General features: G+C 42.1%; 1 protein-coding gene across 1 annotated transcript in view; it reads left to right on the top strand.

Moving 5' to 3' along the window:
• Window positions 1–2530: 2530 nt before the first annotated feature.
• The window catches only part of LOC308561261 (testis expressed protein 56-like), a gene marked incomplete at its 5' end in the record, with an annotated part of 33500 nt that continues 18711 nt past the window's right edge, over window positions 2531–17319 (top strand). Inside the window, 2 exons of the mRNA XM_081146048.1 lie at window positions 2531–2738; window positions 11449–11647. Of these exons, the coding sequence (XP_081002174.1) occupies window positions 2531–2738; window positions 11449–11647 (407 nt within the window). The remainder of the gene's footprint in view (window positions 2739–11448; window positions 11648–17319) is intronic.

Here is a 17319-nt window from a genome sequence, read left to right as displayed (position 1 = left end):
CACCTTTATTTAGATTTTTCTGCAAGACTTGATTTCTACAGTTTGAATTGCTTAAAAAGTCTCCCTGACCTTCAGGTGCCTATACTCTGTTTTCTTAGCCTGTGTTATGAAGTTACTTTGAATTTTGATTTAAGTTTCAGGATCAGAACTTACTTTCTGGTGCCAGGAAAGCTGTAGCTTGGCTCCTCTTTCTGGTAGTCGGGACCCTCCCACCTCATTTGCTTTGAACGGAACACTCTCTTTAGGACACTTTCTTTAAGGAACTTGGAGATGATCTTTTCTCTTTGAACATTACTGAATACTTTGCCTTCTGGAAGCCAGCTGATCTTGTCACATCCACCATGGCAGAGGGTAAGTGGAAGGTGTTTGGGAGACACAATAGCCCTCTTGGGAACAAAAACAAACAAACAAACAAACAAAAAAAGGAATTGCTGTTTACCTAAAAGTCTTGAATAGATCAGCCTAACTAGAAAAACAACCCAGAGTCCTGCAGCTGCTATGCTGAGAGGTGCTGCTGGCCCTTTATAGCAACTCATGTCACAATAAGACAAGGAGGGCTGGCTTAGAAGGATTTTTTTCTCATCTTGTGAGAAAATAGTAACATTAAAAACGTGACTGTGAATATATTGGGCACTGAAGAATAGAATTAGAAGTAAGTGGAATGCAAAGCAAGATACAAATGGATTTGTTTTATCAAAGAGCATTAGTACCATGGGTCCGGTTGGCTGCGATCAAGATCACACTAGTCAGCAGCAGGGCGTTACCAGCCTCCGTTCTTGACTGTTAACTCCCATCCTGGTTCAGTGTTCTTTCCACCTCCCCATTATTAGAGAAAATGAATGAGATTGATTTCTTGAAGAACTCTTACCCATGGCAAAGAAAATAGACATCACTTCCTTGGATGGCTTAAAACATGGTTTGTTTTTTCCTACTTATGTAAATGAGGATTTAGAGTAAGACACTCAAATTTGCTTGGAAGGAAGAAGCCTCCGGCTATCAAAATATTCTAAACCCCTGACCTACACCAATTCTCTTCTCTCTCCAAATTATGAGGGTCACATTATATTCAAGTGATTCTGGTTAGCTCTGTAACATATTTTAAATATATTCGTAGTTAAAGTGTATCTTATGCTAAGTGAAATAAGCCAGTCAGAGAAAGACAAGTACCACATGATCTCATTTATATGTGGAATCTAATGAACAAAATAAACTGAAGAAAAAATAGACCCAGAGACATGGAAGCATGCAACAGACTGAGGGAAGGGTGAGGGTGTGGCCAAAGAAATTAACCAAAGAACTTATATTCATATATGCATAACCTATGGACACAGACAATAGTGCCATGAAAGCCTGGGACGGGGGCAGGAGTGGGGCGGAGGAGGTCAGTGGGGGCAGAAGGGGGGCACTGTAATACTTTCAACAATAAAGATAGATTCTAAAAAAGAAAGTATCTTTTATTTATTTTTTAAAGTTTTACTTTTTAAGTTTGCAAGTTGAAAATTAAGTGAAATTGTTTATCTCCTACTCTGATGCTATAACACTAATGCTATGATATAATCATGATGTTTTTATAGTCTTGACCAAAGGTCTTTCAGTTTGGTGAGAAGCTGGCCAACATCACCAGCTGTTGTCCTAGCTCCCTTGGCTCCATGGCTGTCCCTGCCTCTCACCATCCTGCAGTGTCCTTACCCGTCCAGTTCACAGAGCAGGGCAATTGCGGTGACCTGGGCTCAGCTGATGAAGCGTGCTGAGATTAAGGGGTAGCTATAGTAAACCTTATTATTTGTATTTTTGCCCCAAATCTGGGAGTTCTTGGCAGCCACTCTATTGCTTCGGGCTGCTATTAAGTGTGGTGATTTAAGACTTAGTACTTCTCCTGTCCTCTGTTTTTGGTTCACAATGAAGAATGGCTTCTATCGGTAAAGCTAGAATTGAGCGTTTTTTTGTTTGTTTACTTTGTTTCCTCAGTGTTAATTTGGTTAAGAGAAAAGAAGCAATTTGGTGGCTTACCTGTGTTAATTGGGACATTTCCTTGGTTTTGGATGACGAAGCTCTTTCCTCAGTTCTGCTCAAGAACCGTGCTGATGTAACCACTCTCCCTCAGGGCCGTGCAGCCTTAATTACGGACACACAGGGCGCACAGCCTCTACTAAGTGCCAGGTGGGAAATAACACTGGGTGTGTTCTACACACCGTTTTCCTCTTTCCTTTTAGGAAAGCCTCTGTTTTCCTCAGATACTGTCCATGTCCAGACAGAAAACTGGAGTTCCTGTCTGAAATCCCTGTGAGACTTGTCAAGGTATTTTTGACAGGCTGAGTTCCTCGGGTTTGAAGATGCAGGATGAGCGCTCGGAGTTCCAGGCCAGGATCTGGGCCATTGTGACTCTTGGAATGCTAAGCAGTCAGAGATGAGAAAACAGACTCCGTGATACCTTCTTGGAGATGGCGAAAAGCTTGGAGAAACAACAATCGCAAGGGGCTTCACTCTTCAAATTCTCTATTTGTTCTTCTCTGTAACTCAGTGTGTCATCATGGGAACAGCCCCCCAAAATCAAATTGTACGGAAACTTCCACTTCTTGACAAATTAAAGACACCTAAACACAATGACCATCTTGAAGTCCTGCATCACACCTTTGAGACTCTATCTAGCCTCCATACGCTGCTTCCAAATCATTTGATGGAGCTACTTTATTCCTACAAGAGTGAGCAGGACAAACAAAAATGTATGTGGACAGAGGGTGAGTGTGAACTCTTTTTAGTAAGTTTTTAGTATCTTGGTACCAGCTGCCTCTTCTGTCAGCCACAAGTAAGACCTTGTTCTTTACACTGCAGGTGTACTCAGTCCTTGAGACCCCGAGCTCCATGCTGATCATGCTATAGGGCCCCCCGTTCTCAGAACGCACTGTAGTATTAACCGTGCGCCGACTTCACCGTCACGCCTGCACATTCCTTTTAAGAATCAAGATAGGTCTGTCGCTGTTCTCTATGAAAAGCATACCTGTGGAAAGATGGAAGGGAATTAAGCGGGAGATACCACTAAATTTACAATTTCAGCTTTAGATTTGACTTGAAGATTCATGACTTCAAGCTTTTAAGTTTATTCCTGGGCTCTATTTCCTACTATTCCTTTCTCCTATTGCCAGGATTGTATCACCCCAGAGAAAAGCTGGATATTTCCCCTGAGGGTCAGAAGCAACTTTCACTTGTTGCAGTTTGGAACGGCTCACCGCTCCCAAAATTCCATCAGGATGGATAATTGGACTGATTTGCAGAACAGTTCATGCTTAATTGAAGGACAAATGTAGATGGTAGCCACCTGTGCCCATGAACCTAGAAAGCTAAATAGCAGCTGTCACAGTGATTAAGACACAAATCCTAGGTAACAAAGTAGGAATTGGGGTAATGATTTTAAAACATTATGACAAATTTGACCATTTGTATTCTGACTGATCCCTAATCCCTGAATCCACAGTATTGTGAATCAATCCCACTATCCAGATTACACTAAAGATTACATAAAAATCATCAAGAGAAATATAAGCAACCAAGTAGACTAGATAAGTGTTAACAGACAGGCAACTCACAAATGAAATACAAATCATCAATAAGCATGAAGATATTCAAACACTCTATCAGGTAATCAGGAAAGTAAAAGATTAATCAAGGACATGTTCTCAGGCCACCATCCTGATCAAATTGAAAAGATTCATAATGATACACATGTGGGGAAATAAATACGTTCACAGTCGATGGCATGTTAATTGGGTCAGTCTTTTTCAAAGATAATTCAGAAGTCCTTCTCAAAATTAAAAGGTAGGGTATTGGCTTATTGAATGAGCTCAACATCCAAACTCTATACCCTTGTCCAGTTTCCAGCCTCTCTGCTCCCCACTGCTCAGGCCTGACTTAGACTCAGAAACTGGGAGTGGGCCTGGCAGTGTAGGGGGTTCCTTTTTCTTACTCTGCTCCCTCCCTCACTGGCTCCTGTTAAGTTGCTAGGGAAGAGGGTGGGAGGAACTGTAAAGCTTTTTCTTGATTGGAGAAACATCAGGTCGTCACTCGTGCTCTCTGGGCTTTCGAAGTCTGAGCTTTTCTTCCCTGGTATTTGTGCAGGTTCTTTGGCGGGTTCCCCTTGCTGGAGGCCTCTCACCTGACGGCCTTCTGCTGGCATAACCCCTCTTCCCCCCACCCCCCATCTTGGGTATGGTACACTTCCGTTCTATTTCAACTGACATGGCCTCGCCCTTTGGACAAAGCCCTCTTGAAGTGCTATTCAAGACGGCTCAAAACCAACTACTTTCCGGGGGGAGTTCACACATAGCTCATAGAAATGGGCACCCCTGTCCTCTGTGTCTTTACCAGTTGGTAAGAGTACACTGGCTCCCAACACTGACCTTTTTTCTTCTTGGCCACAAGCAACTGTGGTCCTGGCCATTTACCAAGAGACTTTTCCAAGTGTTAGAAGTTGAGTTGTGTCCCCAAAGGATATGTTGAAGTCCTAACGCCCAGCTCTCCAGAATGTTGACCTTATTTGGAAACAGGGTTTTTGTAGAGGTGCAGATGTAATTAGGATGAGGTCATACTGGAATAGGGGGGTTCATCCAATATGACTGGTCCTTATAACAGAGACACACAGGGAGAAGATGGCCATGGGACAGCAGAAGCAGAGATTGGAGTGATGTGTCTGTCAGTAGGGTAGCACTAAGGACAGCCAGCAAACCCTAGAAACTAGGGGGAGGCAAGGACAAATTCTCTCCCAGAGGTTTTAGACGGAACACAGGCCTTATGACACCAGCTTGGCTTTGGACTTCTAGCCTCCAGAACTTTGAGACAATAAATTTGTTGTTTAAAGCCACCTAGTTGGTGGTTCTATGCTATGGCAGCCCTAGAAACTAATAAATTAGGTGTCACAGGACACAGCCTAGTACCTTCATTTGCCAGGGGGAGGGGAGATGCTACAGTACACAGCACTACAGTAACTCTGCCTAAAGAAATCTTCACATGCCTTAAAGAAGGTTTAGCCTTTTCGTATATTGTAAATAGGTGGGTGTTGGCACCTACTGGATTTTTCTTAGAACAAAATAGAGACAACAGAAAAATTCACATTTTAACATATCCTTATATATGCATGTCCTTCAACTTAGCAATACCACTTCTTTTTTAAAAAATTTATCTTTATTGTTGAAAGTATTACAGGTGCCCCATTTCTCCCCCTTGATCCTCTCCCCTCTCCTTCCTCCCCCCTCCCCAGGCCTTCACCCCATTATTGTCTGTGTCCATGGGTTATGCATATAAATTCTTTGGTTAATCTCTTCCTATCTCCCCACCGTGCTTCCCTCTTCCTTCTGAGATACAACAGTTTGTTGCATGCTTCAATGTTTCTGGGTCTAATTTGTTTGTCAGATTATTTTGTTCATTAGCTTCTTCTTAAAGAAGACCCTTTAATACTGGTTTGGTGGTGATGAACTCCTTTAGCTTTTTCTTATCTGTGAAGCTCTTTATCTGACCTTCAATTCTAAATGATTGCTTTGCTGGGTAGAGCAATCTTGGTTGTAGGTTCTTGCTTTTCATCACTTTGACTATTTCTTGCCACTCCCTTCTGGCCTGCAAAGTTTCAGTTTGAAACCAGCTGACAGTCGTATGGGGGCTCCCTTGTAGGTAACTAACTGCTTTTCTCTTGCTGCTTTTAAGATTCTCTCTGTCTTTAACCTTTGGCATTTTCATTATGATGTGTCTTGCTGTGGGCCTCTTTGGGTTCCTCTTGTTTGGGACCCTCTGTGCTTCCTGCATTTGTAAGTCTATTTCTTCTCCAGGTAGGGGAAGTCTCCTGTCACTTTTTTCAAATAGGTTTTCAATTTCTTGCTCTGTTTCTTCTACTTTTGGCATCTCCATAAGGTGAATGTTGGGCCTCTTGAGTTTGTCCCAGAGACTCCTTACACTATCTTCGTATTTCTGGGTTTTTCTTTTTGCTCTTCTGGTTGGCTGTTTTTTTCTTCCTCATAATCCAACTTGCTGATTTGATTCTCAGCATCCTCTACTCTACTGTTGATTCACTGTAAATTATTCTTCATTTCAGTTAGTGTAGCCTTCATTTCCGACTGGTTCTTTTTTATGTTGTTGATGATCTCACTAGTACCCTTAAAAGTCTTACTAAGATCCTTTAGCATCTTTATAACCATTGTTTTGAACTCTGTCTAGTAGCTTGCTTGGTTCCATTTTATTTAGTTCATTTTCTGGAGATTTCTTCTGTTCTTTCCTTTGTGACATGTTTCTTTGCCTTCATATTTTTGCTGCTTCCTGTTATTTGTTTCTATGTATTAGGTTGAGCTGCTGTGTCTCCTGGAATTGGTAGAGTGGCTTTGTGTAGTAGGTGTCCTATAGGGCCCATTGGCTTAGTCTCCCCAGTCACCTGAGCTGGGCCTTCTAGGTGCTCCCTTGTGTGGGCTGTGTGCACTGTCCTGTTGTAGTTGAGCCTTGGTTGCTGTTGGCATCACTGGGAGGAACTGATCTCCAGGCCAATTGGCTATGAGGACCAGCTGCAGCTACAGCTGAAGAGATGCTGTGCTGGAGATACCCCTGTGGAGCAGGATTTACTTCAGTGAGCCTTTGGTATTCACCAAGTGCACCCCTTGACTGTGTCACTCGTGGATGTGGGAGGGTTGTAATCCAGTGTGGTTGAAGCTGACCACTAGGTGCACTGTCTCTGGGGCTTCCCGAGAGAAGCAAAGTTAGTCTCTGCCCCTGCCCTGCCCAGGGCCACCCAGCATGAGCTACACAGCGGTCTGTAGTTGGCTGTTACTTGTGTTGGACTTGGAGGTGTCTAGGAGAGGCCAAGCTATGAACCAATGCAGGCTGCCGCTAGTGCCTGGCCTGGGACCACTTATGGAGAGGTATGGGGCACTCTGAGGACAGCTGCTGCTTGTTTGAGAGATTTTAGGAAAGTCCTAAGCCTGAGGCAAGCCACTGGAAATGGCTTGCATAGAAAAGCCACTGGAAAGGGCTTGGATGAGCTTGCAAGTAGGGAGGGGCAGGGTCTCAGGAATTCACCAGGGCAGGGAGAAAACTGTGAGCCAAGTTGATGGAGATTCAGAAAAGTTACCTCCCAGCTCTGTGTGGGGAGGGCTCATCAAAGGAGCAATGGCCTCTGCCAGCTCTTCTGTCCGGGAGAAAGCTGCCCTTCCAGCTCTTTCCCTGGATTCCAGGCAAGTTAGTTTCTCCGCAAATGTCCCAGGTTCTTTTCCAGCTGCTGCCCAGCGCTGGAGCTCAGAGGGAGTGAGTCCGAGTAAATCCGTGCACAGGCCCTTTAAGGGGAACAACCTGGGAGTCCAGCAGCCTCCATGTCACTCAGCCAGAATCCCTGCTGGTTGTTACAGTGTGAAGCAATGGGACTTCTCTTCCCGGCACTGGAACCCTGGGCTGGGGGACCTGATGTGGGGCTGGGACCTCTCGCTCCTCTGGGAAACCTTCACAGCCAAGATATCCCTCCCGGGTTTAAATCTCTGCACCTGGGTCCCGGTTTCCAGTTTCCCCGAATCTGCCCGATTCTGCCCCGCGTCTCTCCCCCTCCTAGCTGTCCAATGTGCTTCGTCAGCTCCCTGGTTGTAGGGCTTCTGTTCAGCTAGATGTCAGGAGGTTCTGAGTGATGGTTGTTCTGTATTTTAGCTGTAACTTTGATGTGGTTCTGGGAGGCGGCAGGTACCGCATTTACCTACTCTGCCGTCTTGTCCTCTCTCCCAGCAATTCCACTTCCAGTTAGTGTCCTAGAGAAATACACCGCTGCACACAGACGCAGGAGCAGGGTGTGTGCTAAAGCACTATTTATAATGGGGAAAACTGAAGCAGCCAATGTCACCCAATAGCAGGCGAGTAAATACACTGATACATCCATGCTGTGGAATCTATGAGAAAGAAAGTTAACTTCAAAATGTCTACAAACAGCCCTGGCCAAGTGGCTCGGTTGGTTGGACTGTCGTCCTGTCCCCCCCACCAATGGTGGCAGGTTCAATTCCCGGTCAGGACACAAAAGAGATGCAACCAATTGATGTTTCCCTCTCACATAGATCTTTCTCTTTCTCTCTCTCAAATCAATAAAAGAAATACATCCTCAGGGGAGGGTAAAAGAAAAACACAAAAAAATATTTTAAAAAATCTACAAAACACGCTGTAGAGTTTTAATAAGTTGCATAATAGGAAACAAGGATTCCATTCATGCCAAAAGAAGACCATATATTTGTACATACAAATATGTGTGTAAAGGCATAGAAAAGAGTTCTGAAGAAACACACCAAATTCAGGCTGGTGGCTTTTTCTGGAGAAAGATAGAGATTGGAGGAAGGAGGGCTTTCCCCTTGACTGTGCATGTCTTTAAGTTGTTTGATCTTATTTACTTCAGTGGAAACCTCTCCATGTGTTTTTGCAATAAAATGTAGTTTTAAAATTGAAAATGCAGGGAGGTTGAGACAGTGACTTAGCTTTTGGTCCCTTAGGCTCCCAGGGTAGACACTGACATTGTTACACCTTTAGCAACCGGCCCTGTTCCTGCCACGTGAAACCGCCGCCCGCTGCCGCTCCGGGGCCTTTGTTTCCGAGGTGCTGGCTGCAGTCACCCTCTGCTGTGGTTGGGAGGCATCTGCAGAAGCGCACGATGTAGCAGAGGGGACGCATCATGGGGGAGAAATGTTTCCTGAGTTTCGAGTCTGTGCCCAGAAGGAGCTGTGCCTAAGGAGGAATCCAGTCACTGAGGGGACATTAGCCTCTGAGGCCCTGAATTCTTCACGAAAAAGCTGCTTCATTTCCAAAATGTCACTTCCAAATGCATGGTGATTGCCTTGAAGGTGCGTCCTGAAGAGATGACCCTATTTCTCACTTTCATCCATTAGGTTATGAATTCATTAATGGATACCAGTGCGTCACTGTCACTGTGTCCAAAGCCTTTCTTCTGCTAGAAATTTCATCTGACCTTGAAAATTGGTTTTATCCCTCCCCGGTCACCTGCCTCTTCATCTGCAGAGAAGTTTTGCCTGTATTACCCAGGGCCATCACAAAAAGAAAGGAAAAAATAACTAAAGATTTATTGCTAAAAGCCCAGGTTTTTCCTCTATATTTTATTATTTATTTATTTATTTATTTATTTATTTATTTATTTAATTTTTAATCCTTACTTGAGGATATTTTTCACATTGCTTTTCAGAGAGTGGGAGGGGGAGAGAGAGAGAAACATTAATGTGAGAGAGACACATCAATTGGTTGCCTCCCACAGGCGGCCCTACCGGTGTGGGGAACCTGCAACCGAGGTATGTGCCCTTGACCGGGAATGGACCCCTCGACCCCTCGTTCCATGGGCCGATTTTCTAACCACCGAGTCAAACTGGCCAGGGCTATATTTTATTTTTTATTTTTTTAAATTTAAATTTTATTTATTTATTTGTTATTTAAAAAAAAAAATCTTTATTGATTTCGGAGAGAGGAAGGGAGAGGGAGAGAGAGAAGCATCAGTGATGAGAGAGTCATTGATCGGCTGCCTCCTGCACACCCCTGACTAAGGATCGAGCCCGCAACCCGGGCATGTGCCCTGACCAGGAATCGAACCATGATCTCCTGGATCCTAGGTTGATGCTCAACTGCTGAGCCACGGCTGGCCGGGCCAGGTCTATATTTTAAATAATAGTGAGGTTGAGTCATAAGAACAACATAAAACTGAGAAATAAGGATCCATTACACTGTATGGATTTAGATACACTGCTGTCCGGAGTGGTTCCCACCGAGTGAGTGGGACTGGAGAGGAAACCAATGGCGTGACTTTAGAAGCAGTGTGTACCGGCAGTCCACCAAATCCATGACTTCTGTTCACACACTGAAGACAATTAGGGGGTGCAAAAGTAGCAGATCACCTTAAAACCCAAAGTTTTAAGTTACCTGTTTTTACTGTCTCTGGTAAATACACACACATACACATAAATACACACACACGCCCGCTTGCAAGGGCTTGTGTACTGGTTTATATACCTTATCTATGATGATTTGTATCATGATTACTAATTCATCCATCCAATTGTTCAGCCATCCATCCGTCAACCAATTGTATTCCGCACATTAAGATAAGAAATTTAAAAAACCACATTCAAGTAGCTTACAGTTCAATATCTCCAAAATTTCATCTATGAATTGGTAATCAATTAAATATTCAAAGTGAGTTCAGAGTTTTTATCTAATTTTGGTGCATGTGCAGTACTAAGAGAGTACTAAATGGAGAATATGAGAACTTGTACATGTTACTCTCTTTCTAATTTACTTCTAGCTGCTTACAAAAAAGAATTTGAGGCAGTATACAGTATTAAAATATGTCTATACAGCAAGGCAATAAAAAAATTAATTTGAAGCAAAAACAATTTTTTAAACTGGATATCACCAAATACCTGAATTTGGTTAACTAATTAGTTGAATATTAAATTTAGCTATGAAATCCTGACAACTAAAGCAAACCATCTGCTCTCCCTATTGTTCGAGTGTGCCTGTGAGAGCTCGTGGGTGCCCAGCTGAGTGACCACTGAGCTAATAAACTGCTAAGGGCAGTATGTGGAAGCCGTCTGGGCCAGGCCTCGACCACGGGGCAGGAGCTTCAGATTCCAGTCCTGTCCTTGACTCACTTGGAGTGATTTTTGGCCCTCTAAGGATCAAGTCATCCATCAAGTCAATATATTATTTAGTCGGATTACCAAGTTATGCCCTTTGAGCCAGTTCTTGGTTCTTTGGGCTCTCTGCCAATTGCCCTGCCTGGGAGGGATCATCAGTGGTCCAGTTCTGATCTAATTCCTATGCAGGGTTACCTTGAAACTCTCCAAGGCTCAGCTTCTGCTCCTGCATCAAGTTTATGACAGCTCTTGTATTTTCTAATACATCAAATGAATTGCTGAGCTACTCATAGTAGAGCCTGCAAACTGGCTTTGGTTCTCAAATTGTTAGTAGTTAGCAAAGAGTTAAGAAGCTTACACTCCAATATAAGTCAACTATGTCTCTCAACACACTGTGCAATTCAGCTGATTCTTTTCTTCCCTCCCTCCCTCCCTCCCTCCCTCCCTCCCTCCCTCCCTCCCTCCCTCCCTCCCTCCCTCCCTCCCTCCCTCCCTCCCTCCCTTCCTTCCTTCCTTCCTGGCCGTTTTGCTAAGGGAAGTAGAGTACTGAATTACATTCTGGCAAAGCGTTGTTTCACTGTAGATGGGCAATTTGGTTAGGGGCCAATTGAGGTCAATGTGAAGCAGTGGATGTTGTGTAAATGCAGAATGTTATTAAAAATTCTAAAAATAGAAATAATTGTGCAGTAACTTGCCATTAGTTTGACACAATTATTAAGTGGCATAAATATTCTTTTTCAAATTAGTGTCATGTTACTCTTGCTATGCAAAAATGGAGAGGAACACTGAATTGCAGTAATGCTCATCCTATTACTAGGTGAGAATTCTGAACATTCTGGCTTAGAAAGGATCTTAGCAAGACATCAGTTTCCAAAAGAGATTAATCTGACTCCAAAGCCAAGCCATATGCCCCTGTGGAAAAGAAAAGCCATCAACAATGCAAGTCATGGGTGGAAAAAATGCTACTTGTTGAACAAAAACATACAGGACCCTCCAATGTCAACGATAGTTGTCAGGTAGGTGTCTAATTTTTGTCATATGCAGATACATTTAGAGATATATAGGTTATAACAAACTCTCTTTACATCTTAGCTAAAAAATGACTTACTGTGGTCCTGGAGACATATAGTGAGAATAAAAATAAGCATTGCTATGTATAAAATCGCATGAACCCCATTTTCAAACAGCCCAAGCATCTGGATGAGCCCTAGTTGAAAAACAACTCATGGAGGTAGGGACCGGTGTGTGGGTCCCCTATGGATCACTGCATCCTTGGTTATTGAGGAGAGATCTAGCAGGCCTGGAGTGGGATTCTTGGAGAGGGATCGGACCCCTGAACTGTGGGGCTTTTATGCTCTATGAGTCAGGAAGCGCAGGCCCATCCCTAGCATGACCAGGGGCCTAGGATACAATATTATGAAGGGTCGACTTTCGCTTTATCCCTAGTCTGCCACATTATACACTGACAGAAATGGGGGGCTGTTGCAGGGTCTTAAAAAGAGGGCGACACAATCTGACTTGGCTCCTCCCTGGCCTCTAGGAGAACAAGGGTAGAAGCAGGAGAGGGACGGTGGGCTTTGGGCCAGGTGGTAACAGTGGGGATATGGAATAGTTGGATCCCAACAATCAAAGCTAAACTTTGGTTCCTTGGCAAATTACCTTTGTTGGTGCACTTCCTTCTATGATTATGCCAGCCAGATGGGGTTTCTACATTTCTTGCTTTAGTATTGCTGCACAGTACGTAGTCAATGATTCCTGCATTTTTGACATACTAAATATTCAAAAAAATGTTGTTGCCCGACAGGAGAAATGTAGTTTGCTATAAAGACAAAGTCCTCTCTGCTTTGAAGGTAAGAGACACACAGAGAGAGAATTCCAGCTCATTAATTTGCTTGTACTGGGAGCTCCCATTGAGATCATTGCCCTAATAAAATAATTTCCTTGCCTGCTTCCCCCCCCCCAGTATCCTCAGTGGCATAACCTAACAATTTAATTAAAAAATTCATATTCAAAGAAGGCAAATACATGTTATAAAATATGAGTTAGAACCATGACATCTTCTTCTTGAGCAGTGTGACACATTGAATTTTTGTCCAAATTAAGGGTAGAAGTTAAGTGATGATCCTGATTACTTAAGATTATTTGACCATATTTTGGAGGCCTATAAAAAAGAAGAAATGGTTAAGGCTTCACAACCATGGGAGGTTGATACAACTCTATTTCAGGCCATAATATCTTCACATGAATATATCTAACTTTATATCCTAGTTTGGCTTCCGAAAATACTGTTAGATTATTAAACATAGGATATGACACATTTATTCATATTTCCATTTACAAACATTTATTTGCTTTCCTTAAAAACTGGGATTGATAAAAGCTGGCATCCTTGACTTGTTCTTAGTTTCAGGTTTTTGAGGATTACCTTTATATATTTGAAGAAATTCACTACTGCTGCTAGTTTGCTTCCTTTTTTATCATGAATGGAAATTAAATTTTTTCAAATGCTTTCTCTGTATCCACTGAGTTTATCATATTTATCTTTTCTATTGATATGATGAATTGTACTGTTTTTTAAAAATATTTTCATCATGGTAAAATGTACATAACATATAAGTTCCCATTTTACCCATTTTTAAGTGCGTAGTTCTGTGGCATTGAGTACATTCACAGTGTTGTGTAACCATCACCACCACCCATCTCCAGAGCCTTTTCATCTCTAAAACTGAAAGTCCACCCATTATACAGGAGCTCCCCATTCCCTCATTCACCAGCACTTGGCAGCCACTATTCTACTTCCTATCTCTATAAATTTGCCTGTTCTAGGTACCTCAAATAAGTGAAATAATATAATATTTGTTCTTTTGTGTCTGCCTATTTCACTTAGCATACTGTCTTCAAGGTTTATCCATGTTGTAGCATGTACACTTTAAAAAAAAAATCTTTATTGATTTCAGAGAGAGGAAAGGAGAGGGAGGGAGAGAGAGAGAAACATCAATGATGAAGAGAGTCATTGATCAGCTGCCTCCTGCAGGCCCCCCATTGGGGATCGAGCCCGCAACCCGGGCATGTGCCCTGACCGGGAATTGAACCCCGATCGCCTGGACCCTAGGTCTGTGCTCAACAGCTGAGCCACGCCCGGCTGGGCACATGTACACTTTTTAAGGCTGAATAATATCCCATTGCATGTATATACCTCATTTTGTTTTACCCATCTGTCTGTGGACATTTGGTTTGCTTCCATTTTTTGGTAATTGTAAATAATGTTGATATGAACATGGGTGTACAAATATCTGAGTGTTTATTATTTTAAAAACTGATTTTAGAGAGAGGAAGGGAGAGAGAAACACCGATATGAGTGAGAAATATCGATTGGTTGCTTCCCATACATGCCCCGACAGGGGATCGAATCCACAACCTGGGTATGGGCCCTCATTGGGGATCAAACTCACCACCTTTTGGTGTACAGGACGACACTCCAGCCAACTGGGCCACACAGGCCAGGGCCAAGCGTTTACTTTCAATTCTTTTGGGTATATATCCAGAAGTGGAATTGCTGGATCATACGGTAATTCTGTGTTTAATCCCTTTGAGTAACTGCCATGCTGTTATTCACAGCAGCTGCACAGTTTGTCTTGCCACCAGCAATACACAAGGGTTCCAATTTTTCAATTTCTTAACAGCGCATGCTACTTTCTGGGTTTTTAAATTTTTTCTTTATTCAGCATAAATTCATGTGTTTTTTTTGGTTTTTGATAGTAGTATCCTAATGGGTTTGAAATAGTATCTAATTACAGCAGCCCGCGGACAGGCCAGAAAGCTGTACACAAGTTCCACTCTGTCCTTCTGTCCCAGCGGACAGAGCTTCAAATTAGGCCAATTCTTTCCACCCACACCACGCAGGGAGAGGGTGGGCCAACGGACAATAAAAATGCCACCAATTTCCTATTATTTTAATGTGATTTTTTTCTTGATTGGACAGTTACTTGTTGCTGTAGATGTTTGACTGGGGTCTGTCATTGTTTATTTCATGTTTCTAGGGGGAAATGAGGGCCTGAAACTTCCTTATTTTCCATCTCGCTGATGTTAGTCTGTTTACTTATGTTTTCTCAATACTTTCTTCTCTCTGTCCTTCATATTGTTTAATTTCTACAGATTCATCTTCTAGGTTCATTGACTCCTTCCTTTTTGTCATCATGTCTGCTAGTGTGTCCCTCCAGAGAATTTAAAAAAAATTTCAGATTTCCAGTTCTAATTGTTTTAATTTCCTTCTTTTTGTAGTTTGTATTTCTCCGCTGAGAGTTCATATAGTATTAATCACTTCAAGTGTGCTTTTCTTTTAAAATTAAATTTATTGAGGTAACATTAATAACAAATTTCAGGTGTACAACATTATAATTCAATATGTGCGCTCACTATAAAAAGACTAGTTTCCTTCTGTTTCCTATATTTGACCCTGTTTACGCAGTTCACACTCCCACCACCCGTGTCCCTCTGGTGATCACCATTCTGTAGTCAGCATCTGTGAGGTTTTTTTGTTTGTTTAATTTTACTGTTTTGTTTTATATTCCATATATGAATAAAATGCCATTTTTGTTCTTTTCTATCTTATTTCACTTAGCATAACACCCTCAAGGTCTAGCCGTGTTGTCACAAATGGCAATATTTCATCTTTTTTTATGGCTTAGTAGTACAGTAGTACCTCGGTTTTCGAACATCTCCATTGACGAACACTTCTGCTTACAAATGCCGCAGACCTGGAGCGAAATGCTTGGGTTTCAAACACGCCTCGGAAGTCGAACATGCCACACGGCTTCCGCTGAGGGCAAGATCCTGAGCCCCAGCTGTCGGCTGTGGATCCCTCAGTTTTTGAACGTTTCAGAACTCCAACGGTCTTTGGGAACGAATTACATTCGAAAACCGAAGTACCCCTGTAGTCCATTATACATAGGGGTGGGCAAAGTAGTTTTACAGTAGTTTGTATGGATAATAATATGATAATTAATAAATAATAATACCAGAATAAACTCTGTGTTTTGTGTAGACCTTTAAACCTTCTTTTGCCGACCCCTGTATATATCATATCTTTTTTATTCATTCATCCTTCTATGGACACTTAGGTTATTTCCATTTTTTGCTATTGTAATTAATGCTGCAATGTACATAGGGGTACATACATCTTTATGAATTAGTGTTCCCATAGCTCCAGGTAAATACCCAAAAGAGGAATTCTGGATAATATGGTAGTTCCATTCTTTTGTTTTTTTTTTCTTACCTGAGGATATATTTTTATTGATTTTGGGGGGAGGGGGGAGAGAAACATAGATGTGAGAGAGAAACATCAATTGGTTGCCACCTGTATGGGCCCTGACTGGGGATCAAACCCGTAACCTTTTTGTTGTATGGGACAATGCTCCAACCAACTGAGCCACCTGACCAGGACGTTAGTTCCACTCTTAATTTTTAAGGGAACCTCCATACTGTTTCCATAGTGACTGTACAATTTACATTCCCCAAAACAGTGTACGAGCATTCCCTTTCTCCACATCTTCTCCAACACTTCTTCTTTTTTTTTTTTTTAAATCTCTTTTAAAAAATTTATCTTTAAAATTTATCTTTATTGTTGAAAGTATTACATACAGATACCCCCTTTCCCCCCCATTGATCCCCTCCACCCTGCATCCGCCCCCACCCCCCAGACTTCACCACACTATTGTCTGTGTCCATGGGTTATGCATATATGCATATAAGTTCTTTGATTAATCTCTCCCTACCCACTCTCCCACCCTCACCTTCCCACTGACATTCATCAGTCTGTTTCATGCTTCTATGTCTCTGGATCTATTTTGTTCCTCAGTCTACTTTGTTTATTAGATTCCACGTATGAGTGAGAACATGTAAAACTGAATCAGGAGGAATCAGAAAACCTGAATAGACCAATAACAACTGATGAAATTATAGCAGCAATAAAAAATCTCCCAGCAAACAAAAGCCCTGGTGTAGGTGGTTTCACAGGGGAGCTTTCTAATTCTTTAAGTTGTAGGGTTAGGTAGTTTATTAAAAAATTTTTCTTGCTTTTTGAGGTAGGCCTGTAGTGCTATGAACTTCCCTCTTAGGGCTGCTTTTGCTGCGTCCCATAAATTTAGGGTTGTGTATTCATTTTCATTTGTTTCCAGGAAGTTTTTGATTTCTTTCTTGATCTTATTGGTAACATGCTATTTAGCCTCCATGTGCTACAATGTTTTTGAGTGTTTTTACTGTAGTTGATTTCTCATTTCATGCCATTGTGACCTGAGATGCTTGATACGATTTCAGTCTTCTTGAACTTGTAGAGACTTGTTTTGTGTCCTCTTGTGTGGCCTATTTTTGAGAATGACCCATTTGCAGTTGAGAGGAATGTATATTCTGCAGCTTTGGGGTGAAATGTTCTGTAAATGTCAATTAAATCCATCTGATCTAGTGTGCCATTTAGAGTCACTGTTTCTGTGTTGACTTTTGTGGAGGTGTTAAAGTCCACGACCATGACTATATTGCTGTTGATCTCTCCCTTAAAGTCCTTAAGGTTATTGTTGATAGGTCCTTATTTATTGCCATTTTGATTCTTTATGCCCATGTTTCTCTCCCTATTTCTTCTTCTTATTACAGCAGTCCCTTTAACATTTCCTGCAATGTTGGTTTGGTGGTGATA

The sequence above is a fragment of the Miniopterus schreibersii genome (genome assembly GCF_964146895.1).
Source record: "Miniopterus schreibersii genome assembly, chromosome: 8".
NCBI classification, from domain to species: Eukaryota; Metazoa; Chordata; class Mammalia; order Chiroptera; family Miniopteridae; genus Miniopterus; species Miniopterus schreibersii.
This window is presented reverse-complemented; position numbering and strand designations above follow the sequence as displayed.